Source organism: Macaca mulatta, chromosome 13 (genome assembly GCF_049350105.2).
Source record: "Macaca mulatta isolate MMU2019108-1 chromosome 13, T2T-MMU8v2.0, whole genome shotgun sequence".
Classification (NCBI taxonomy): Eukaryota; Metazoa; Chordata; class Mammalia; order Primates; family Cercopithecidae; genus Macaca; species Macaca mulatta.
Genome location: NC_133418.1, coordinates 39,252,736 through 39,277,482, shown reverse-complemented (window position 1 = coordinate 39,277,482; position 24,747 = coordinate 39,252,736). Strand labels below are relative to the sequence as shown.

Here is a 24,747-nt window from a genome sequence, read left to right as displayed (position 1 = left end):
AAACATATTTCCACAATGTCATAACATTCCATTAGATAAATGCACATAACTTCATAATTCCCTATAGAGGACATTGAGATTGTTTCTAGATTTTTTTACTGTGATGAACACACGTCTACAGGTTTATTTGTGTATCTGGTTGTTTCCTTTAGATAAAATCCTAGAAGTACGTGGGTAAGTCAAAGGTTCACATTTTTAAAGGTATTTCACAGGTATTGCCAAACTCCTCTTTAGAACTGTTACACAATGGTCCAGCATCTATGTGCTTCTTAGCACAGTGGCCAATGCTGGGCGTTACCATTCTTTTCTTCCTTTGCCAATCTGACAGATGAAAACTGGTGGTTATCTCAATGCTGTTTCCATTTGCATTTCTGGTTTATAGGTGTGGCAGGCTGATAATGGCTCACTCCCAAAGCTACATCTATGACCTAATCCCTGGAAACTGTGAATGTTTAAGGAAAAGAGGTCTTTGCAGATGTGAAGTTAAGGATTTTGACAAGGGCAGGTTATCCAGGTGGTCCTTAAATGCCATCACAAGTATCCTTTTTCTTTCTCTCTCTCTCTCTCTCGAGATGGAGTCTCACTCTGTCGCCAAGACTGGAGTGCAGAGGGGCAATCTCGGCTCACCACAAGCCCTGCCCTCCGAATTCAAGCGATTCTCCTGCCTCAGCCTCCTGAGTAGCTGGGATCAGAGGAGCCTGCCACTGTGCCTGGCCAATTTTTATTTTTAGTAGAGACGGGGTTTCACCGTGTTGGCCAGGCTGGTCTTGAACTCCTGACCTCGTAATCCACCCGCCTCGGCCTCCCAAAGTGCTGAGATTACAGGCGTGAGCCACCGTGACCAGCCACAAGTATCGTTTCTTATAAGAAGGGGACAGAGGGAGATTTGTCACAGACAAAAAAAGGAGAAGGCAATGTGATTACAGAAGCAAGGGTGGGAATGATGTGGTCACAAGCCCCCAGAAGCTGCAAGAGACAAGGGCAGATTCTCTTCGGAGCCTCCAGAGGGAGCATGGCCCTGTCAACACCTCGATTTCTACTCAGTGAAACTGACAGTGGACTTCTGTCTTCCACAACTGTGAGAGGATAAATTTCTGTTGTTTTAAGTCACCAATTTTTCGTGATTTCTGACAGTAGCAGCAGGAAACTAATACAATAGGCTTTTCATATATTTATGGACCACAGACATGAAAAATCGCCTTTTAAATCTTATAAAAATAAAATAACACGCAATAATACAGAGAGTGTGATTCTATTTATGTAAATCAGAGTATCTGTAAAAATGTTTACATATGTTCATAATTGCCTAGGAAAGTGTCTGGAAGGATATATACCAAACTAGTAACAGTGGTTAACCAGAGGGAGTTAACTGAAAGTGGTTAACCAGAAGGGTACTCTATCCTGGGGGGGAAAGAGGAACTTTTATTTGTTACTCCATACTGCTCAAGATACATCTGTTATTTGAAAACGTTTTATGAGACTTTGTAAATGGCTTCGGAGATCACTGGACAGGCAATTTTCCCTCGCAATGAACCAAATCCAAAAAGGCATATCTGCTTGTTGTAAAGTTCATAGAAAGCAGAAAACTATCTCTTTTCACTTATCCTTTCCCAGAAATAGTCACTGATAATAATTTGCATCTTCTCAGATTTCTTTCTACGCAGAAATAAATGTGTATAATTCTTTTAAAAACAAAAATAAAATAGTGAATGTCATATACAGTGCTTCATTTAAAGATGTTCCTCCAAAATCAATCCAGGTCCATGTGCCTGTGTGTGTGTATGGGTTGGGGGGGGTGGGGACACTGCATAGAACTGGCCAGCTGCATGGACTGTGGCTGTAAAGAAAGATGAAGAATGCATGTCACCAAGCTCTCTGATGCTTTGAACCTAGCATATGTGGCTTTGTCCATATGGGTGGGCACCTCTGTAGAAACTCTTCTGCCAGTTGTGCTGAAAATAGTTTTACATAGTTCCATACTGTCTTCCAAACTGTTTTCAAAGTTTATGCTCTAATAGTTCCCCACGGTGGATAACACAAGATACTATTCATTTTCCTCAAACTTTCCCGCACAGGTTGGAGAGAAATGACACCTTAATGTCATTGAAACAGGCATTTCTTTACTAAAAGAAAAAAAATTTTTTTTTTGGAGACGATGTCTCACTATGTTGCCCAGGCTGGTCTCAAACTCCCGGGTTCCAGAGATCCTCCTGCCTCGGCCTCGTGAGTAGAGGGAACTACAGGCACTGGCCGTGGTACTCGCACCACAGGCATTACTTAGGCATGAGGCTGGTTGAGCATTTTTCTCGTGTTCATTGGCTACTCACGCAGCTTTGTGAATGGCTTCGGAGATCACTGGACAGGCAATTTTCTCTCGTAATGAAACAAATCCAAATTCTTTTCGAACCCAAGATCGCGATTTTTCGATTTAGGACCTAGCCCCAAAACAATGAAGAAAAGGTGATTTTCAAAATTTCAGCGTGGGAATCTGTATACCTGGACAAGGTCGAAAACCTGGGCTGGGGGTCGCGTTGGAACCCCACAGTAAAGAGGCGCGGAAAGCCGCCGGGCATTTTGCGGGGTCCCATAAATGTCCCCAGTCTCCTGGTCTGTGCATCGAGCTCGCGCGCGCTCGGAGGGACTCCAGGCAGGGGGAGGGCCCTGCGGCCAGTCTGTGCGTCTGAGGCTTTCCCGCAGGGGGCAGTGCCGCCTGTCCGCCAGCGCCATACGGTGGGAGGGGGTGTGAACCTGCGCGGAGTTCTGGGGGTTCTTTGGGAGAAAGTTAGGGGATGCGGAGGGGTGGGGGCAAGACTTCCAGGACTCGAGGGAGGCCGTGGGGAGGGCCGCCGAGGGTGCAGGGTGGGGCGCAGGAAGGAGGTCCGGGCGAGTTTGGGGTTGGGGGCGGTGCACGCTGCAGGGACACGCAGCCCCCGGAAGGTGCGAGTGTGAACGTGAGTGTGAGTGCGTGTGTGTGTGTGCGCGCGCGCCGCAGCTCTCCGGGTTCCGCGAGGCGCGCGGGTGTCAGCTTGCAGCCGGGGCTCCTCCCTCCGGCCCCCCTGCCCAGCCCCGCGGTCCCTCCCTCCCTCCCCGCTCGCCCCTCCCCGGCGGGCCAGGGGCTGGGACGCCCCGGCGGAGCAGGCGGCGGCGGCGGCGGCGAGTTGGGGAGCCCTAGGCTCGGCGCTGCTGGAGGGGCCCGAGCCGAGCCGCCTGTGCCCCGGCCGGGCCGCGCCAGGCCCGCTTCCCGCGGGGCCACGCCCTGTCAAACTTTGTTGCGGCGGCGAGCGCAGCGGGCCGGCGAGCGGGCGGGAGGGGCGCCGGGCCGGGCCGGGCAGGGCGCGGGCGGCTAGGGGCTCCGAGAGCTGCGGCCCCGGCCCGCGGCCCCACCATGCCCCAGCTCGGCGGCGGGGGCGGCGGGGGCGGCGGCGGCGGCAGCGGGGGAGGCAGTGGCTCCAGCGCCGGGGCAGCAGGCGGAGGGGACGACCTCGGGGCGAACGACGAGCTGATCCCCTTCCAGGACGAGGGGAGCGAGGAGCAGGAGCCGAGCAGCGACAGCGCCTCGGCGCAGCGGGACCTAGACGAGGTCAAGTCGTCCCTGGTCAACGAGTCGGAGAACCAGAGCAGCAGCTCGGACTCGGAGGTAAGGAGGCTCCGCGGCCGGCCCCGGGGGATCCCGGCCCTGCGTCCGCTCACCCGCTCTCGCCTTTGTGTCTCCTCCGCAGGCTGAGAGGCGCCCGCAGCCCGCCCGGGACACTTTCCAGAAGCCGCGGGACTATTTCGCCGATGGTACGTGCCCGCCGGGACAGCCCCCCACTCTCGATCCCCGCTGCGCTCCGCTGCTCAGCCCAGGCGGCCCACGGTCCCCCTTGCTCGGGTGTACGCACTCTTGCCCTCCGCCTCGGCAGCCCCCGTGGGGCGCGCGTTGGGGGCGCTCGGGTCCCCGGCTCCCGCCCCGAGCCCCCTGCCGCGGCGCTGTCCCGGGGGCCCGGGCCTCACCTCAACCTTGGTCTTGTTCGCAGTGAGAAGGCCCCAGGACAGCGCGTTCTTTAAAGGACCCCCATACCCTGGGTACCCCTTCCTGATGATCCCGGACCTGAGCAGCCCGTACCTCTCCAACGGACCCCTGTCTCCCGGAGGAGCGCGCACCGTGAGTGCGCGTCTAGCGCGCCCGGGAGGGTGGGAGGCCGCGGCCCGCAGGATGCGCCCCCGGGCTGGGCCATGGAGTGGGGGATGGGGCCTCCTGCGCCGATCCCAAGCAGAACTTGTTTGCGGAGTTGAACTACTCTCTGGCGGCCCAGCGCGAGGCTGCGCTGGCCAGTGCCTGGATGAAAGTAAAGTTCCTTTAACTTCTCCCCTCTTGCGGGTTGAGGTTTTGGAGTCCACCTCTGGGATCTTCCTCGGTCTCCAGAATTCTTCGCCTGCACCGAAGGAAACTTGGATTTGTGCCCGCTTTGGGGGGGTCTCGCTTTCCTTCTTGGAAATCGGTCAGCTTTCTCTGGCAGTGGGGCAAGGGGCCTGGGGAGCTGGGTTGGCGACGTTGTCCTCCGACTGCGGGTTCACTGGGCTGCTGCAAGCTGGTTCCTAAGAAACCCAGTTTTCGTGGCGGGTTATTCACAGCCCCCGTTCCCACTCCCAACCCTCGCACCAGGGCCTCAGCTTATCTGCGGAACTAGTTCTGAATTTTATACTCGCGTAGATGATTTCGAGGCGACCCGAGGCATTCTTCAAGTTGAGGAACTTGGCTTTTTCCCCCTTTTGTCGCCTGCTTTTCTCATTTAAAGCGAGCGCTGCGACACTTTAAACCTGTTAATGGGCGCGTATTGTGTGCTGCGCGCTGGCATTTAGAGCGGTGATTAAGCAAATTGACCGGGCCCCAGACGACGTGCAAATGAGGGCGGATTCCTTCGCCCCCTCTCTCTGGCTCTAAACTCCCGCCCCCCGCGTTGCGCGGGGCGCAGCTGGGGGCTGGCGAGGCCTTTGTGTCCCCCAAGCCGCCACTCCACCCCTAGGCTCCCTGCCCATGTACTGGGTCTGATGACAGATCTTGGGTGAACGCCTGTCTACTGTGTGCCAGGCCCCCTCGTGCTGCTGCTTGGGCGCGATGTGCATCGTAGTTCTTTGCTTCCCGCCTAGCTACCCAGTGCCCGCCACTTCGTTGTCGACTGTGGGTAAGGGGGCAGGCAATGTTGGCCTCTTAGGAGCAGGGTCCCAGCAACCCACTTTATGCTAAGGCTGCCCTGAGGTAACGATGATAATTAAAGTGTGCTGGAGAAAGGCTAGGTGCCGAATGGCCATTCCTGCTGTCACTGTACAGCGGTCGGTGGAGAGCCAAGGCCTCCACATTTGGTTCAGCAGGGGCGCTACCATTACCAGATGGGTTGGAGGGGGGTTAACGGGGGCGGTGGGAGAGACTCTGACTGAGGGAGAGGGGAATGGGGAGTGGGACCACACAGACCTCACAGTTTTGCCCCGAGAGGTAGGGAGGCCTTGCTGCTTTGGCCCTGCTGGCCTGGAGCACCCCAGGAAGTCCTGAATGTAAGTGTCACTTTTGCAGTGAAAACTGAATGTGAGTCTGGCTGTTGCTTTTTCTCATTAGTGTTAAAAGAGGTGCGTGCCAATCAAAGGCGGGGGATCCACAACCTACTGTAGTCTTCTTTAGGTTTTCAATGATTCCCACCAGTGCCCACACATGTAGCTTAGTTCTGTAAGTTTTGGTGGGATTCTTGTAACTTTGCGTATGGGGGAGAGTTAATGCCTCTAAAGTCCCATGTTTCCATTTACCATTAGGGTATCTAGAGAAAGAGGTCTGGGAGGCACTAGCATCTGTGCATCAGCCCTCAGCCAAGTCCTGGTGCAGTTGAAGTCACCAGAAATGACTATTTCACCATCAAATACGACTATGGCTCCCTCAAGGCTATTTCTCCATGCACCCATTTCTCTTTAGGGCATTTTGATTCATCCAGGCTCTTCTGTCTCCTCTCCCTAAGAGCCCAAGTGAAACAGATTTTTGTTAGTGTCCCCTCCTTCCTTCCTTCTATCATATTATGTGTTCTTATGCCTAAGAACTTCCAAAGGCTGATTCTTGCTGATCCTGGAGATTCCTGATTACTAAATCCAGGCCTGTGTGGGATTTTGGAGCCCTCCTGAGGCAGCCGACCTTTCGTCTCTGCGTGCCTCTCTGACTGTCCTTGTTCATCTCTGCAGCTGTTCCCTGCCCTGGCCCAGACACCATCCTCCTTTCAAGCCTCCTAGGACTTGTACTTTCTTGGGGACTTAGTATGTCCCATCCCACTCCCATACCTACGTCTTGTCTTCCTGGTGACTTGCCCTTACAGAAGTTAGTTCATTTCCCAGTGTTTCTGTGTCTCTGTGTGCCTTTCGCTGTGTTAGTTCACTGATAAACTGGGGAAGTGTCCTGCCATTAGGTCAGCACAGTTAAACCTAATTTGACCCTGTTCTTTTGCTGCCAATAAGTAAAGCAAATGAGGAAATATTTAAGCACTTGGTTGTCTGGACTATAGGGTGGAGATAATGGTTTTCCTCTGGATGATTCTATTAATATAATTAAGGTAATTGTCACTGTAGGCAAATGGTAGGTACAGACAAAGTGGCCTTCTGTTGGTTTCCCAGCCTGGTAAAATGAATGTGGATAGATATGGGTGGGGAGTGAGAAGGGAGGAAAGTGCCCAGGATACATGATCCGATCTCTCTGACATCTTAGGTCTTTTTTATTGTTTGGCCTCTAAATTGCACCACGTTAGGCTTTGCTGCTCTAAGGCCAAGAAGTAGTATAAAATTAGGTGACCCCAGTTATCTGCTGCTCTAACACTTCCTCTGGAAATACCAAGCCAGATGCATAAGTGGGAATTGGCTGGAGTATTTTCAGGGTGTTAATGAACCCTAGGAATAGCAGGCAGGAGGCTTCAACAGCCTTACTCACTGGCATAATCCTGCTGAGACCACTGGGGCTGGCCCATCCTACAGTCTGGCCATCTCTCCCCATGAGCCATCACCCTTGCCCTCCACTCTGGTTTGGCTGGGATGCTAGGAAGTAGCCTTTTCCTGAGGCTCTTTAGAGAAGAGGTCCCCTCAGCATGGGATGTGGGCCAAGTCTCTGTGAGCTGCAATTGCTTCTTGTCTGGAGGCCCAGGGACCCTGTGAAGAGAGGAATAACTGCCACAAACCATTTTTCAAATAATCACATTGAAATTACACATTCATTTCTGAAAAGGCTTCACGGTTTACTAAACCACTTTGGGGCTGTTGCTTAGAACTTTGTTAGGAAAATGTAAGTTGGCTAGGTGCGGTGGCTCACACCTGTGATCCCAGCATTTTGGGAGGCCAAGGCGGGCAGATCACCTGAGGTCAGGAGTTCGAGACCAGCCTGGCCAACATGGTGAAACCCCATCTGTACTAAAAATATGAAAATTAGCCAACCTTGTGGCTCAAGCCTGTAATCCCAGCACTTTGGGAGGCCGAGACGGGCGGATCACAAGGTCAGGAGATCGAGACCATCCTGGCTAACACAGTGAAACCCCGTCTCTACTAAAAATACAAAAAAAACTTAGCCGGGCGAGGTGGCAGGCGCCTGTAGTCCCAGCTACTCGGGAGGCTGAGGCAGGAGAATGGCGTGAACCCGGGAGGCGGAGCTTGCAGTGAGCTGAGATCCGGCCACTGCACTCCAGCCTGGGTGACAAAGCGAGACTCCGTCTCAAAAAAAAAAAAAAAAAAAAAATTAGCCAAGCTTGGTGGCGGGCGCCTGTAATTCCAGCTACATCAGAGACTGAGGCATGAGAATCGCTTGAACCCAGGAGGCAGAGGTTGCAGTGAACTGAGATCATGCTACTTCACTCCAGCCTGGGCAACAGAGTGAGACTCTGCCTCAAAAAAAAAAAAAAAAAAAAAGAAAGAAAGAAAATGTAAGTCAACACATTAGAAAGTGAATGCCAAAAATAGTTTAAGACAAAAAAGAGCCAAAAAGAAAATGTTGAATGTGGTTCAGCAAGCCAGCTACAACGTGATAGAAAGTAGTTTGACTGTGACCATGAAGTGAGTGCTGATGACATTTTGGAAAGAAACACTTCTAAGTAGTATTGCTCAGGAAGTCTGTGGTTTTTGTGTCCATCTTATAAATTTCAGAACCTTTCCTTTTTTTTTTTTTTTTTTTTTTGAGACGGTGTCTCGCTCTGTCACCCAGGCTGGAGTGCAGTGGCTGGATCTCAGCTCACTGCAAGCTCCGCCTCCCAGGTTTATGCCATTCTCCTACCACAGTCTCCTAAGTAGCTGGAACTACAGGCACCCGCCACCTTGCCCGGCTAGGTTTTTTTTTTTTGTATTTTTTAGTAGAGACGGGGTTTCACTGTGTTAGCCAGGATGGTCTCGATCTCCTGACCTCGTGATCTGCCCGACTCGGCCTCCCTAAGTGCTGGGATTACAGGCTTGAGCCACCGCGCCCGGCTTCAGAACCTTTTTGTGCAGCACAAGCCCACAAAAGGCTTTGCTTCATTATTTCTCAGACCATCTCAAGTCAGGTTTTTGTATGAAATTATCCTGGTCCTCAAACGCGTGCTCATTTTTAAGTCCTTTATATCCCACTGCTTCCCTTGGGCAGTGTTTCTTATATCCTGGGAGCTCCTGTTCTTCCAGACCCAGAGGAACCCAAGCAGAAATCTGTGTATACGTATGAAGAGGTTGTCTGTTTTTAGGAGTTGTATGTAAAAGCTAAGGAAATCTTTTCTTTTGGAAGATCAGTATAAACATGCTGCTTTTGGTAAAATTCTTTTGAGCCATTTCATCTAAATATAACTTCTGTTTCATTTTTTTTTTTCTAAATATAACTCAGAGTTTAATGAGGGCTTTTCACATGGAACAAGCTTTTGAGAGGGCCTGTGTTGCTGAAGTTTTTGTCCTTGGATTGCTGAGGTGATATTGGTGACAAACTCTGTAGGGAAGGACTGGGAACCTGTCAATCTTTTTTCTTTGGTTGGGTGGATTGGGCAGGGAATAGCTGACTTGATTTGTTATAAGTTTGGAAAGTTATAGTTTGGTTACATTCTTCACTGATCACACTTTTAGGGATTCTTGAAGAAAAGGGAGGCAACACACACACACACACACACACAATCAGTGAATCTAACAGCATATTCTAGCCTTTACAGTGATGTGCAGTGTTACTAAAATAATTGGGAAATAAAGAATGTAAATGATTAACTCACTGGAAAATCTTTTAAATCTTCTATAATAGGAAGGCCCTACTTACATTCTAATTTAGAGATACCTTTTACTTGCCAATCTAGGGAAATTTAGATTTGCACCCCCTTTTTTTTTTTTTTTTTTTTTGAGATGGAGTCTTGCTTTGTCGCCCAGGCTGGAGTGCAGAGGCGTGATCTTGGCTCACTGCAAGCTCCGCCTCCCAGGTTCACACCGTTCTCCTACCTCAGCCATCTGAGTAGCTGGGACTACAGGCGCCCGCCACCATGCCTGGCTAATTTTTTGTTTCTTAGTAGAGACAGGGTTTCACTGTGTTAGCCAGGATGGTCTCCATCTCCTGATCCACCCGCCTCGGCCTCCCAAAGTGCTGGGATTACAAGCGTGAGCCACCGCACCCGGCATAGATTTGCACTCTTAAATTTGCACTCTTAAAATGAATTCCTAACTCCTCAACTTGTTCAACTAAAGTCTGTTGGATACCTATTATGGGCGATGGCTAAGGGACCATGGGAAACAAGATAAGACCCAGACTTTGCCCTAAAGGATTTAAAAATTAAGTAGGAAAGAAGTCATAGTAGCACTGTAATAAGAAGTTAAGAGGCAGTAAAGCCTGGAGGAGCATTTTCATAATAGAAATTGAGAAAAATTGCTTCCTGGGTGATCCAGGAAGGCAGGTCGAAGAAGTAGGTTTAAACTAGTCCTTAAAACTCAGTCATTCTTTAATCCAGGTAATTCTTGTTAATTTAGAAGAATGTAAATAGTAAGAGGAGGCATTTAGAGTGAAAAAGTGGAATTCCTCCTTCACTCTCACGGTGGGAGCCAGCACCAGGAGAGCAAAGACATGGAGGAAGGAAAAGTTCAGGGCAATTTGGGATAATGCAGCTTATTTCAGTTCCATTTGCCTGGAAGGATAAGGGGCCAGGACATGGGCTAAGGAACCTAGAATGCCAGGGAAGGAATCTGATCTTATTCAAGAGGCAGCAGAGAACCATCAAAACTTAGGCTGGGAAGTGGCATGACTCGTACATGTGGCTAGAAAGATAATGGTGGATTGGAGGAGGAGGACCTGGAAGGGGATAGAGCAATTAGACTCACAGGAGCCAGGAGTGAGGTGAAAAGGGCTTCAGAGTAGCAGAGTGGAAAGGAAAGGTGGGATGCGAGGAAGGGGGCTTCTTTTCTGCACCTCTGTGGGGAGGGGAGGTACCAGATCCAGAAAGTGGCTGATGTCACAATTAATTCCTGGTGTGCAGGCTCGGGCACCTGGGGACTGACTTCTGCAGGTGGGGAGGCCTCCCCAGTCTCTGCCTCCCCAGTGGTGGACAGATGCTTACTGAATATTTTTTTTTTTTTTTGAGACGGAGTCTCGCTCTGCCGCCCAGGCTGGGATGCAGTGGCCGGATCTCAGCTCACTGCACGCTCCGCCTCCCGGGTTCACGCCATTCTCCTGCCTCAGCCTCCCGAGTAGTTGGGACTACAGGCGCCCGCCACCGCGCCCGGCTAGTTTTTTGTATTTTTTAGTAGAGACAGTGTTTCACCGTGTTAGCCAGGATGGTCTCGATCTCCTGACCTCGTGATCCGCCCGTCTCGGCCTCCCAAAGTGCTGGGATTACAGGCTTGAGCCACCGCGCCCGGCCGCTTACTGAATATTTTGGCAATAACAGAGCCCACACAGTCTATGAGAGGCTCTCGTTGGAAGGAACCCCTTGGTTTCATTGCAGACACGTTAGGTGTGAGGGGATGTTGAGGGGATGATTGAAACTGGGTGATGTAAGAGAGCTAGAGAAGAAGGGGAAGGGATGCTTAGAGCAAGGACAGAAGTCATTGAAGGAGGATGGAAGGGAGCACTGGGTAAGGTAGGAGGAACGCTTAGGAACTCCCCTCCCCCTTTCTTTTCCCTCCGGCTTCCATAATGTTGCATGAAACATGAAAGAAAGGGGGAGGCCAGGTGCGGTGGCTCATACCTGTAATCCCAGCACTTTGAGAGGTCAAGGCGGGTGAATCACCTGAGGTCAGGAGTTTGAGACCAGCCTGGCCAACATGGTAAAACCCTGTCTCTACTAAAAATACAGGAATTAGCTGGGCGTGGTGGCAGGTACCTGTAATCCCAGATACTCAGGAGGCTGAGGCAGGAGAATCACTTGAATCCAGGAGGCGGTGCCTGTATCCCAGCTACTTGGGAGGCTGAGGCAGGAGAATTGCTTTAACCTGGGAGGCAGAGGTTGCAGGGAGCCGAGATTGCGCCATTGCACTCCAGCCTGGGCAATAAGCATGAAACTCCATCCGAAAGGAAGAAAGAATCCAGCCTGGGCAATAAGAGTGAGAGAGAGAGAGAGAGAGAGAGAGAGAGAGAGAGAGAGAGAGAGAGAGAAAGAGAAGGGAGGGAGGGAAGGAGGGAGGAAGGAAAGAAGAAAGGAGAAAGAAAGGGAGTGTCCTTGGTGCTAGATGCCACAGAGAGAGAGGGGACAAGAAGATCGAGGAGTCAAGAGGAGCTTTTGAGCCAGATGCTGTGGCTTGTGCCTGTAATCCCAGCTACTCAGGAGGCTGTGGCAAAAGGATACTTTGAGGCCAGAAGTTCAAGACCAGCCTGAGCAACATTACAAGACCCCAACTCTAACAAAATTTTAAAAATTAACCGGGCATGGTGGTAGCTCAGGAGTTCAAGGCTACAGTGAGCTATGATTGTGTCACTGTACCCCAGCCTGGGTGACAGACAGAGTGAGACCCTGTCTCTAAGAAATAAATAAAAATAAAAAATAAGAGGAGCTTTTGGAATTCAGCTATTAGGAAGTTACTGGTGCCCACGGAGAGAAGTGTTCCAGACAAGTGGTGGTGGTAAAGGTAGAGAGAAGAGACATTAGCTTAGTGCTTCCCAAATAGAATAGCCAAGGTGCCAAGTTACAGCCTGGTCTCAGGTGTGGGCCAGTGCCTCCCCCTCAGCTGGAACCCCAGACCAGACTCCCACAGTTTCAAGCAGCCTCCTCCTTCTATCCTGGTGTACTTTCCACATCTCAGTACCACCACGGGGAACCCCGAAGACTCTAGACAACCCATTTCAAAACCCTGACTATGGAAAGAAGAGGGAAAGGAGGAGCTGCAAGTTTGGGAGAAAGTATAGTAGTATATTTGGGATGCTGGAGTGGGAGCCTGTTTGTAGGAGCCATAGAGCAGGCTTGAAGATGAATGGGCAAGAAGATGAGAGTAAGAGGAGGTGAGACTGAGAGCTTCAAAAGCAGTCAGGCTTCTTCCTTCGTCCATGGACGCTGCTGTATAGTAGGTGTCCTCCCAGTTTTAAAGACGAGCCCAAGACTTGAAGATGAGGTTTTAGGGGAATGCAGAGGTGAGTTGGCAGAAATGGAGAGTGTGCATTGGAGGACCAGATGGCTTCTTGGTATCTCAGGAAAACCAAGGGCAAGTTGGCTAGAGTGGGGGCCCTGGAATTTTGTTGGCAGCAGGGAGACTGCAGGCCCTTCCTCTCTATCCTCTTATAAAGCCCAAAATGTTGGGAACCTTTTAGCTACATGTTAGATAATGAAATGTTCATGTATTGATTGAAAGGCATGGCACACCTGGGAATTTTTTCCTCCTTTTATTTTCTGGAGCTGGCTGATTTTGAAGAGGGATAGAGAATCAAAATACACTTTGTGCCCTGTGTGGTGGCTCATGCCCATAATCCCAACACTTTGGGTGATCAAGGTGGGCAGATTGCTTGAGCTCACGAGTTCGAGACCAGCCTGGGCAATATGGCAAAACCCCATCACTACAAAATATACAAAAGCTTAGCTGGGCATGGTGGTGGGCACCAGCTTCTTGGGAGGCTGAGGATCACTTGAGCTTGGGCATGGAGGTTGTAGTGAGCCATGATCACGCCACTGCACTCCAGCCTGAATGACAGAGTGAGACCCTGTTTCCAAAAACGAAAACAAAAAATGTGTGTTTGTGTTATGTGTGTATATGTACACACAACACAGACACAATTTGTGTGCAGCTAGGGGCAGATATTGAGATATCGAAGTGATAAGTAACTGGGGATAGGGAAGGACTGGGCACTTAAGAGCATATAGAAAACTGCCCCAGATTGTCTATTTTAATCTATTTTTGGAGGAGGTTTTTATATATCCCATGTTTTATATTATTTCTCCCAAACTGGATTAGATTTAGTGAACAATAAAACAAATGCAGTTTCCAAAACCTTGGTGTTCAGAAATGAAGGGAACCTTGAGGGCAATGAAGGGGACTTGCCCTTTTCCTCTATGCTGTATGTGCTGCCCAGGGAACAGCCCCAGGACACTCTACAGTTTCTTTCTGAGACTCACAAGGTGTTAGCAATGCTCTGAGTTCACTCTATTGATAGATACGTTTAAGGTTCTCAAATAAATTTCAAACTTCTAAATCTTTCCTTTTTATTGTGTGCATAATCTACAGATTAGGAAAATGATCATCTAATTGAGAAGTATACTTCAAAGTTTGAAAATAAAATCATAAAAATGTTTTCCTAAACATAGCCTTTTTCAGAGTTTTTGTGGATATGGTCAAGGGTGATGACTCTAATTACCTGGGGTCCTCAGGACAGGAAATGAGCTCACACTCATGCTCTCAAACTGTGTCACAGCATTTTTGGAAATCTATTTTCATTTTTATTCAAGAGGAGGAACAAGGCCTCAAATGTTCACCCTAATTGTAGAAAATAAACATAAACATGCAATTCACAAAAGAACTACTATAAATGGCTGCAAATATGTGAAACTATGTTCAACTTCCCAGGGAGTCAAAAAATACTAATTAATACAAGAATCATCTTTGGCCCATCACATTATGGTTTTGTCTGAATAAGCCTCTTCAATGCTGGCAAATGTGTGGTAAAATGGCTGCTCTGGCTGCTCTTTTTGGCTGTTCTTAAAGGGCGTAAATAGCTCCACCCCATTTGGAAAGCACTTGGCAATGGCTGCTAAGACTTTAGTATTTTTCATAGCTTCTAACCTGCTAAGAAGTAGATACTTGTTCGCATTTTGCTGCTGTGCAAACAGACTTGTAGAGGTCAAGTATCTTGTACAAGGTTACATTGCTGGTAATTGATGGCGCCAAGATTTGAACGTGGTTGTGAGTCCGAAGTCTAGGTCTCCCATTCTGCCCATGTGACTTTACACACATGCCTGATGTAACTAGCTCCTCCTCCTCTCCAGAGAAGGGCACTGACCTTTGTTTCCCAGTTCAGAAATCCTGGTGTGAGTTATCAGCTGGGGTTGAGGGTGGATAGATTTGTTCCAACTTTACACATTGGACCTGAGAATGTACTTTCCTGTTGTAGAAGCGAGTGACAGTTGTGGTTGAAGTTGCTTCCCCAGTGCAGTGCCCCAGAGGAGTTAATGACCTTTAGTGGGCTGCCCCAGGAACTTCATCCAAGGAAAAGTTGCTTACCTGCTAACATTTGACCTGTTTGGAAATTGGGGATTATTTTTCCTCATTGAAATTGGTGAGGGTTGGAAGAATACACAAACGAGTCTTTGGTGTGGAAGAACACCAGAGGAGTAAACTTACTATTCTCGCAATTTGGATTACAACATAGTTTGGTTAACAAACCCAGCTCTGGTGAACCAAGTGTGCAAATATTATTTCCTTATGGTTCATCTTATAAAATATTTTATAAATTGGTTGCTTTCTTTAAGCTCTTCGCAAATGAAAACTCAGTCCCAAAAATCTATAAAAGACTATTTCAGCGATAATTGACCATTAAGGATATACATACTAGGCTGTGTGCGGTAGCTCACGCCTGTAATCCCCACGCTTTGGGAGGCCGAGGCGGACAGATAGCCTGAGCTCAGGAGTTTGAGACCAGCTTGGGTAACGTGGCAAAACCCTGTCTCTATAAAAAAAAAAAAAAAAATAGCCAGGAGTGGTACCATGTGCCTGTAATTCCAGCTACTCAGGAAGCTGAGGTGGGAGGATTGCTTGAGCCCAGGCTGTTGAGGCTGCAGTAAGCCAAGATCATGCCACTATACTCCAGCCTGGGTGACAGAGTAAGATCCTGTCTCAAAAAAAAAAATTTTTTTAAACAATAAAGAAATACATACTAAACATTTACACAGTTATTTTGGGAATTGCAGAGGAGGTATTTGTCTTCTTTCCCATCCCCCTTTCTCTCTCTCTCTCTGTGTGTGTGTGTGTGTGTGTGTGTGTGTGTGTTTAAGATGGTTAGAAATCATGAAATTCCACGGGGCACAGTGGCTTCCTCCTGTAATCCCAGCACTTTGGGAGGCTAAGGCAGGAGGATCACTTGAGGTCATGATTTCAAGACCAGCTTGGCCAACATGGTGAAAACCCATCTCTACTAAAAATACAAAAAATTAGCTGGGTGTGGTAGCACACACCTATAATCCCAGCTACTCGGGAGGCTGAGGCAGGAGAATCACTTGAATTCAGGAGGCAGAGGCTGCAGTGGGCCGAGACCATCCCACTGCACTCCAGCCTGGGTGAAAAAGCGAGACTTCTTCTCAAAAAAAAAGAAATCATGACATTCCATACTTTTTCCTTTACTTCCCAAATGACTTTCCAATAATAACATGGTGGAAAGATTAACAGAGGGGGCTTATGATATGATTGATAGAAGGTGGGGAGGCTTTTGGGGTTCTACCTAAGCCATCCTAGAGACCTGGGTATTGCAAAGCACTAAATCTTAGATAAATATCTTAGACCTCATTAAAGTGAATGGGGCTATTATACGTAGGAATGTCTATAGAGAATGTGTGGAGAAAGCAGAAAGGTGTAAGTTTGAGAGATGGCAACTGTGATTAAGGAACAGATGGATCTCATTGATAATGAGGAAGAAAAACAAAAGAAGTAGGAATGAGTGGTATGAAAAGCAGATCAATTTACAAGTCCAGATTTGTTGGCAGTAGTGCTTTCTGATGTTTGGGACTACACTCCCCTCCTTAAATTCCAAAAAAGGATATGTCAGGGTCATTAAACTGAGCTGGATTTGCAAGACATACCTTCTAGAGGTGGTTGGGTGTTAGACCCTGAGATTCTTATCAAGGACCCTGCGGGAGTGTCCTCTAGCCCTCTGAGCTCGGTGGAACCATCCTGCCCATCTAACAGGTGAGGAGCACAAGCTCAGGGCAGTTGTTGACCTGCCCAAGGGCAAACAATTAGGAGTGATGGAAACAGGACTAGGGTCCGTCTGCACTCCACAGTGGTAAGGCTTTATCTTCCACCACTCAGGGAAGTACACAGCCAGCAGTGCTCCAGAGATGATGTACCTCTTTCTGTTATGTTTTTATTTTATTTTATTTTTTGTTTATTAAAAAAAAAATAGAGACAGGGTCTCACTATGTTGCCCAGGTTGGTCTCGAATGCCTGTGCTCAAGGGATCCTTCCACCTCGACCTCCCAAAGTGCTGGGATTACAGGCTCGAGCCACCGAGCCCAGCCGAGATAATGCACCTTGAAATACTTCTTTATCTAAAACATAACACCTGACTCATAATAAGTGATTCAGTTGTTGATTGTTGACAACATGAATATTTAAACATCAATATTAAAAAACAGCCCCATAAGCACCGTTAATGTTCCAGGGCACTATATCACGCTGTTCTAACTGTTCCTACACTGAATTCTTGTGCATCTGATATTATCATCTCTATTTTATGCTTGAGGAAGCCAAGACTTTCACAGTAAACCAGGGGCCCAGAGTCACCTCCCCAGAAGGTGACAGAGCCAGCATTCCAGCTGTGGGGGGTTCTAGTTCCACCAGGCTGCAGTTTCCCTCCACTGAAAATTGAGCACCAAATTGACATGACAATGCATGAAAATGCCATTTGGGGCAAGATTCAAAGAAATGGTGTGTAGAAGTAAAAGATGAGTAACATCCCTCGGCATATATTCTTTTCGGTGGCCCTTCCTTCCTTCTTTCCTTCCTTCCTTCCTTCCCTTCCTTCCCTTCCTTCCCTTCCTTCCCTTTCTTTCCTTTCTTTTTTTGATGGAGTTTCTCTCTTGTTGCCCAGGCTGGAGTGCAGTGGCGCCATCTTGGCTCACTGCAACCTCCATCTCCTGAGTTCAAGCAATTCTCCTGCCTCAGTCTCCCGAGTAGCTGGGATTACAGGCACCTGCCATCACACCCAGCTAATTTTTTGTATTTTTAGTAGAGACAGGGTTTCACTGTGTTAGCCAGGATGGTCTTGATGTTCCAACCTCAGGTGATCTGCCTGCGTCGGCCTCCCAGAGTGCTGGGATTATAGGCGTGAGCCACTGTGCCCGGCTTCAGTGGCATTTCCATCCCTTCCACTCAGGAGGCATTTTTAGTGCCTGACATAGAATCAAAGCCTTAATAGCTGGTTCATTTACAGTCTGAGGGGTGGTGTTAATTGCTGTCTTAATCTTTCTTTGCTTTTCTGCACTCTGCAGCTCCATTGATTCTGTTTTTCCCAATGTCCAAATTCCCTTGTGTTTTTCTTCTGATACTTTGAGGTGGTACACTTGGTTCCTTAAATATCATATGTGAGATGTTAACAGTTCTAGGTGGAGGTACACTGGCAATCAATCCATTCACCCAACTTCTCTGTATGTTTGAAAAAATTTGGAATTAAAAACCCAGGATAAATAAACTAAGTCCTGTTTCTTCAGCCACATTCAAAGTCCCTGAGGTCTCACATCTGGAAACCCTGGGGTCTGCCTGGGCGGTGTCCTCCACCTCAGGCCAAGGTTGCAGCAGGTCCTTATTCTATTGTCCATGATGAAGCTTTTAGTGGGGGATCCGGGTTGCAGAATACCCTCACCCTGTCCTCACTCTGTGGAATCTTCCCTATAACCCGAATTGGGGATTGCTTGTGTGTCCCCCTCCCACCTGTCACTCTTCCCCTGCCCCTCCTCACATGATGCTGTGGGAACCCAAACCCCAGCACCTCCTAGATGAGGGCAGTGGTAGAGCGCCAGCTGGAGATGGGGAGAGGAGGAAAGACAGGGAGGGGACACCTGGCTCTTGGGGTCCAAGGGGATCCCAGAGAAGGTGAGGGAGAGGAGCCCCAGTCCCAGAGATTGGGGAGGACAGGATCTTGGGGGTCTCAGGTGGGACAGGGGCCCCAGGACCCTAGCATTAACGTGTAGTCCCCGTGCTGATTGTGGATGAAGCTGCCCTTGCGGATCCACTCAGTGGCAGACGTGGTGGTGCCTGGGTGTTAAATCTGTACACCATATGTAATAATGGTGGGCATCTGTTTGGTGCCTTAGTTTGTTGCCTCGCTGATACTCCTGACCAGCCCCACATCCTCGTGCATGTGTGGGTGTAACTGTACATTGGATATACAGATGTGCCTGGACTTAGAATGGGCTTACGTCCAGATAAACCCATCATAAAGTCAAAAAAATGTTAAGTTGGACCATCATAGGTTAGGGACTGTCTGTAGTTTTTACTTATTAGTTATGTTATTGACTTAAACTGTGTTCCGGGTGGGATGCATAGAGGAGAGGTGCCATGGGAGGGTGAGAGTCTAGTAGGAGTATTAGAGTGCATGAGCTGAAAATACTTTGCTTTCTACTTTACAACATAAACTTTTTTGTGTTATAAAATCCTTGTTAGGGAGACTGAGACACTGGTGCTGAAGCTTTGGAGTGGAAAATGGGTCATCTTCACAAGGGTGTTTGCAGTCGATGCAAAGGAGAGTTCATGCAGGAAGGGGCTGGGATGGGGAGAGTCTGTGGAGTCTGGGACAGCCCTTTAACAAGCAGTTCCTTGGACCTTGCATGGAAAGAGAGGAGAGGAACTTGTCTGGAGAGAAAGAAGCCCAAGGCTCCATCCAACGGGGATGGAGAATATTCTATTAACAGGCCAGCCCTTGTCCCTCCAGGTGGCAGTGCATCTAGGGGGGTCTGGAACTTGGTCTTGGCCATGGTTTGCGGAGCACTGGGTCCCAGCCGGGTCAGGAGTTGGCTGTGTCGCTGTGCCCCAGGCCCCTCAGGGAGAATGGGGATAATGACAGTCATAATGATAAATGGGGGCGGACAGTGCTTTGAGAAGCACTGAATTAACACTTTGTCTGAATGGACTGCGTTTTAAAATCAGGATCTGTCCGAGGCTGAAATGAAATATCAGCATCAGAGAATCTCCAGGATGTAAAAAGAAATTAGAAATGTTACCAAAATAATGTACAGTATTATCACAACTGTATTAAGATGTTTAGTAGCCAAATATTTTAACCAACATCTTAACAAGTGGTTACAGTATTTAACAAGTTCTTACAGTATTTAAATTTTTTTTTTTTTTTTTGAGATGGAGTTTCGCTCTTTCGTCTGGGCTGGAGTGAAGTGGCACGATCTTGGCTCACTGCAACCTCTGCCCCCGCAGATTCAAGCGATTCTCTCTCCTGCCGCAGCCTCCCAAGTAGCTGGGATTATAGGCACCCACCACCACACCCAGCTAATTTTTGTATTTTTAGTGGAGATGGGGTTTCACCATGTTGGCCAGGCTGGTCTTGAACTCCTGACCTCAGGTGATCCACCCGCCTCGGCCTCCCAAAGTGCTAGGATCACAGGTGTGAGTCACTGCGCCCAGCCCTTAAAAATTTTTTTTTATAGGAAATGACTAAATGTAGTCAGGGGAGAAGCCAGAAATGCATAAACAAAAGTAATTAGCACATCAACATCAGTATTTAGTGCAGGTTTTGAATTTACATGGTTGTCAGTTCCCTTTGCAAAAACTTAACATATAACTTTAACATAATCACCAGTTTGTGTGAGTTCTTGATCAAATAGCTATCAACAAGGTGATACGCATATATATATGTGTGTGTATATGCACACACTAACTTTATAAATAAGTTAAAATTTATATGTAGGATATATATAAGCAACATAATATATAAATATATATTATATTTTAACTTTTAATTTTAGAATAATTTCAGTCACAGAAAATATACAAAAATAGCACAAATAATTCCCTTGTACTTTCCCCTAGATTTGCCTTCTTTCTGTAACTTTTCTTTTTTTGAGAAGGAAGTCTGGCTGCAATGCCCAGGCTGGAGTCAGTGGTGCCATCTCAGCTCACTGCAGCCTCCGCCTCCCAGGTTCAAGCAATTCTCCTACCTCAGCCTCCCAAGTAGCTGGGATTACAGGCACCAGCCATTACGCCCGGCTAATTTTTGTGTTTTTAATAGAGACAGGTTTCACTATGTTGGCCAGGCTGGTCTCAAACTCCTGACCTCAAGTGTTCTACCTGCCTTGGCCTCCCAAAGTGCTGGGATTACAGGCGTGAGCCACTGCGCCTGGCTCTGTAACTTTTTTTCCGAGTCATTTGCAAGTAAGTTGCAGGCGTAATGTCCCTTTACTTAAGGGGGCATTTTTGCTAGATTGCATCTCTGATACATATAGAGCATATTTGTGAATCTAAATAAGAAGGAGGAACAAGATACATTCTACAAACAAGGACATTCGCCAAAGTGCAATTACTGAAATCAGGAAATTAACATAGAGACAGTGCAATTGTCTCATCTATGGAACTTACTCAGATTTTGCCAGTTGTCTTACTGATAGATGTCTTTTGTAGCAAAGGAAAACATTTTTATTTTTATTTACTTTTATTTTTTAAAACATATTTACTTTTATTTATTTATTTCTTTTTGGCTTTAGGATGAGTCCAAGATCATGTCTTATGCTTAATTGTCTCTTAGTCTCCTTTAGTCTAGAAGTTCTTTGGTCTCTGTCTCATGTTCTTGACTCTTTAAAGATTACAGGCCATTTATTTTGCAGAAGGACCTTGACTTTTCTTTTTTTTCCCTGGTGTTTCTTCATGCATAGCTTTAGGTTGTACATTTTGGGTGTGAAAGGTATGGTGGTGTTCTTATTGTATCTTCTCAGGAACATTATCTATTTTTCCCATTACAGGTGACACTAATTTTGTTTTCTTGGTTAAAAATCATGTGTTCCAGGTTTCTCCAAGAAAGTTACTACTTTTCTTCTTTGTAATTAGTCAGTACTTTATGGGAGATACTTTGAGACTATGTAAATATCCCATTTCTCATTAAACCTTTACCCAATGATTTTAGTGGCCATGGATGATTCTTGCCAGAAACAATTTCCACTGTGACAGTTGCCAAATTGATTATCAGTTTTTAAAAATTGACAGGGCAGGAGCAATAATTTTTTCAGTTGCTAGATTGTTTCTGTGACACTTAGAACATATTTGTGAATACTAAATAAGGTGAAGGTATAAGATATCTTGGGGTCTCTCCTTTTTAAAAAATAACAGGTTTTATTTTCTCTGAAGCTTTTATAGTCTTTATTATGTCTGGATCAAAGATGATTTATCAAGAAACTATACTGCAAGATTTTGGAGTTTTTTCCATATGAAATGTTGAGATAGCAAAGTTGACATTCTGCTCAGCATTTTTCATAGGATGTGAGTAACTTCCTAATTAGGTTTTTATCTTGATGACTCCTGTGGAGTTTTTCACAGTCTAGATTTTGCTAAATGCAACCTCATGATATCTTTTAATATGTTTCTCTGTCCCCTGAAGTTCTTGAAAATTGTTAGATTTAGATTTTTGGTCAAGATTCAGAGTGTTTCTCTCTTGCTCTCCCCCATTCCTTCTCTCCTTTTTAACTTATTTTTGCAAGATTGCTTCATATAATAGATGTTGTTTTCCATCAGAGACACTGATTGTCTCTCTGTGATGTCAGCAGCTACTAATTATCAGCACACACATCCTTTACCTCATTCGCAGTTTCAAAATGATGATAGTCTATTTGTATCATTCCCTTGTCTATCAGTTATAATATTTTTTAAAAGAGAAACTACCCCTCACCAACTCTTCAGTTACCTCAGATCAGAGGTCAGCAAACTAAAGTCTACAGGCTAAGACCAGTTTGCCACTGTTTTGTAAATAAAGTTTTATTAGAACACAGCTATATTCATGCATTTGCGTATTGTTTAGGGCAGCTTTGGGGTACTACAAGGTGCCCAATTAATTAGCTGTGATTGAAGCCATATGTGGCTCACAGAGCTGGAAAGATTTTCTATCAGGCCCTTTGCAGTAAAAATTTGCTGACCCTTGTTTTAGATCATATGGGGAAAGCAATTTAAATGCTTTATTCTTTCCCTTTATATACCAGTTTCCTCCTGGTTTCGTGGCACCCTGTAAAGGTGACCAGTGAAGCTTGAGGATAAATATTATTATGAAATAGATTTAAACCTGCTTAATGTCTTTCAGTCCATTTGCAATTATTATCCTATTGATACCCAAACTGTCCCACCTTTAGTCTGCTGGAGCCTCTTCAGGCTGGCTCCTGAGTCCTTGTGACACAATCCTGATGGTCTTGGATGCTTCTCTGCTTACTGGTCTGGTAGGATAGTCCAGGCACACCTTGTACATTTGTTGTCCCAGACCAGGAGATGGCCATTTCTAGAAGGAGCTCTGTCTTCTTTTAATGAAAAATGTTACTTACAGACCACTGTCTGAACCCTAGGGTTGCATATATAGCTACTAAAGGTTATTGTGTTTAATGTCATGAGTGCACTAAGCAGTTCTGTAGAGACTAGAGGTAGAATATAATATGCCTATTGTAATTTTAAAACAATAAGCATTTATTTGCTCTAAAAGGATATACCGTTCTCTTTCCCTCTCTTTTTTTTTTTTTTTTTTTTGAGACAGAGTTTCGCTGTGTCGCTGAGGCTGGAGTGCAGTGGCACGATCTTGGCTCACAGCAACCTCCGCCTCCCAAGTTCAAGCAATTATTCTGCCTCAGTCTCCCAAGTAGCTGGGATTACAGGCGCACACACCTCACCCGGCTAGTTTTAGTAGAGATGGGGTTTCACCATGTTGTTCAGGCTAGAGTTTAAGACTCTAGACCTCGGGTGAACTGCCCACCTTGGCCTCCCAAAATGCTGGGATTACAGGTGTGAGCCACCACGCCCAGCCTATTCTCTTTTTTTAAATGTACTCTTAATATTGGTGATTCTGTTCATCAGTCCCACTACTTAGTAATTGTATAATTTTACATGATAATTGCTTTCTACATAAAATTAATATTTTTCATGCTTATATTTTACTCTTTCAACAAAAAATAAGCAAACATATTTCTACCAACTTATACATTTCAACAAGTAAGGGTCACAAGGAGATTTTCACTCGAGTTGCACGTGGAATGTTTACCAATTTTTGAAAGGGCATGCTAAGATAATGACAGCAGGTTCGAACAACATGCTTCATTTCCTTAGTTCTCACATTGCTACACGGATGAGATATGTTGGTCATCTATGTGATCACATCATCATCGATCAGGCAGAAGTTCAGGCCTTCTGAAGATTCATGCTAAACCTGGATAACAGATTTCCATTGACTAGTGTAGGCTGAAGCCATATTTTGATGTATTCCCAGGATCTACCTCACAGTTGCAAAGATTAAATAAGGTTCCATATAAGCATGTAGAACAGTGCCTGGCACACACAGCAAGGGCTTTGTTAAGATAAACTCATTATCTGTTTTAGCGGTCCTAGCTTTCAGGATCTTGCTAGCCTCTATAATTTTTTTTTTTTTTTTTTTTTGGAGACGGAGTCTTATTCTGTCACCCAGGCTGGCGTGCAGTGGCGCGATCTGGGCTCACGCAAGCTCCGCCTCCCAAGTTCACGCCATTCTCCTGCCTTAGCCTCCCAAGCAGCTGGGACTATAGGCGCCTGCCACCATGCCTGGCTAATTTTTTGTATTTTTAGTAGAGACGGGGTTTCACCATGTTAGCCAGATGGTCTCCATCTCCTGACCTCGTGATCCGCCCACCTCGGCCTCCCATAGTGCTGGGATTACAGGCATGAGCCTCCGTGCCCAGCTAGCCTCTATAAAATTTAATCTCTACACTGCACTATTCCTAGGACATTTACTTATGTTTAATTTTGGATTGCTAGTTTTCTAGAATTCATATTCTTAAAGATCCTGGCTGTCCTATTTCTCTTTTGATGATCATTGTCCCTAACACCATTCTTTGCACACAAAGTCTGCCTTCTTTCTGCGTATGTGTGAATATCTGTTATGTTTATTTACATTTCCCTCTTTTTTATGCACAGTATGTAATAAACAGCAAAAAACTGTCTTTCTCTTAGACATTTTAGGTTAACAAGAGACATCATTGTTCACTTCGGGTATTTTTCCATGTGTAATTTTTGATAAGTTGATTGCTAGTGGTTGTTCATTTTTATTTTGCTTTTTATGGAAGTTTTCTCAATTCATCCCAGAATTGAGGCTGTACATCCTTTTAAAAATAAATAAAGCCGAGATCTGTGCTAGAGTTAGAACATTGAATCTGGCTCGCTGGTTTGTGTCTGGACTTCCCTTCATCTATGTTACTGGGAGTATGTGAGCAGTTGTAGAGGCCATATCGTTTTATAGGCCTGTGCCAAGGAAAATACTTGAGAATTACATTAGCAACTCCAAGGTATTTTGGCTGCTCTGAGAGGACACATGATAGTTTTCCAGTTATATGAACAAGAGCTTTTGTTTTAAAGTTTCTTATAGGCTGTGAGAACAATAGTGCCTCTTTCAGTACTTCCCAGAGTAACATCCTT

The 24,747-nt window shown here is 46.5% G+C and overlaps 1 protein-coding gene across 2 annotated transcripts in view; it reads left to right on the top strand.

Moving 5' to 3' along the window:
* Window positions 1-3,089: 3,089 nt before the first annotated feature.
* Window positions 3,090-24,747, top strand: part of TCF7L1 (transcription factor 7 like 1) — a 180,285-nt gene continuing 158,627 nt past the window's right edge. Inside the window, exons 1-3 of one of the 2 annotated variants that reach the window (XM_001083116.5) lie at window positions 3,090-3,637; window positions 3,720-3,783; window positions 4,017-4,144. In XM_001083116.5, coding sequence (XP_001083116.3) covers window positions 3,386-3,637; window positions 3,720-3,783; window positions 4,017-4,144 — 444 coding nt within the window. In that variant the 5' untranslated portion in view covers window positions 3,090-3,385. The remainder of the gene's footprint in view (window positions 3,638-3,719; window positions 3,784-4,016; window positions 4,145-24,747) is intronic. The other variant, XM_028832347.2, reaches the window with a different exon arrangement.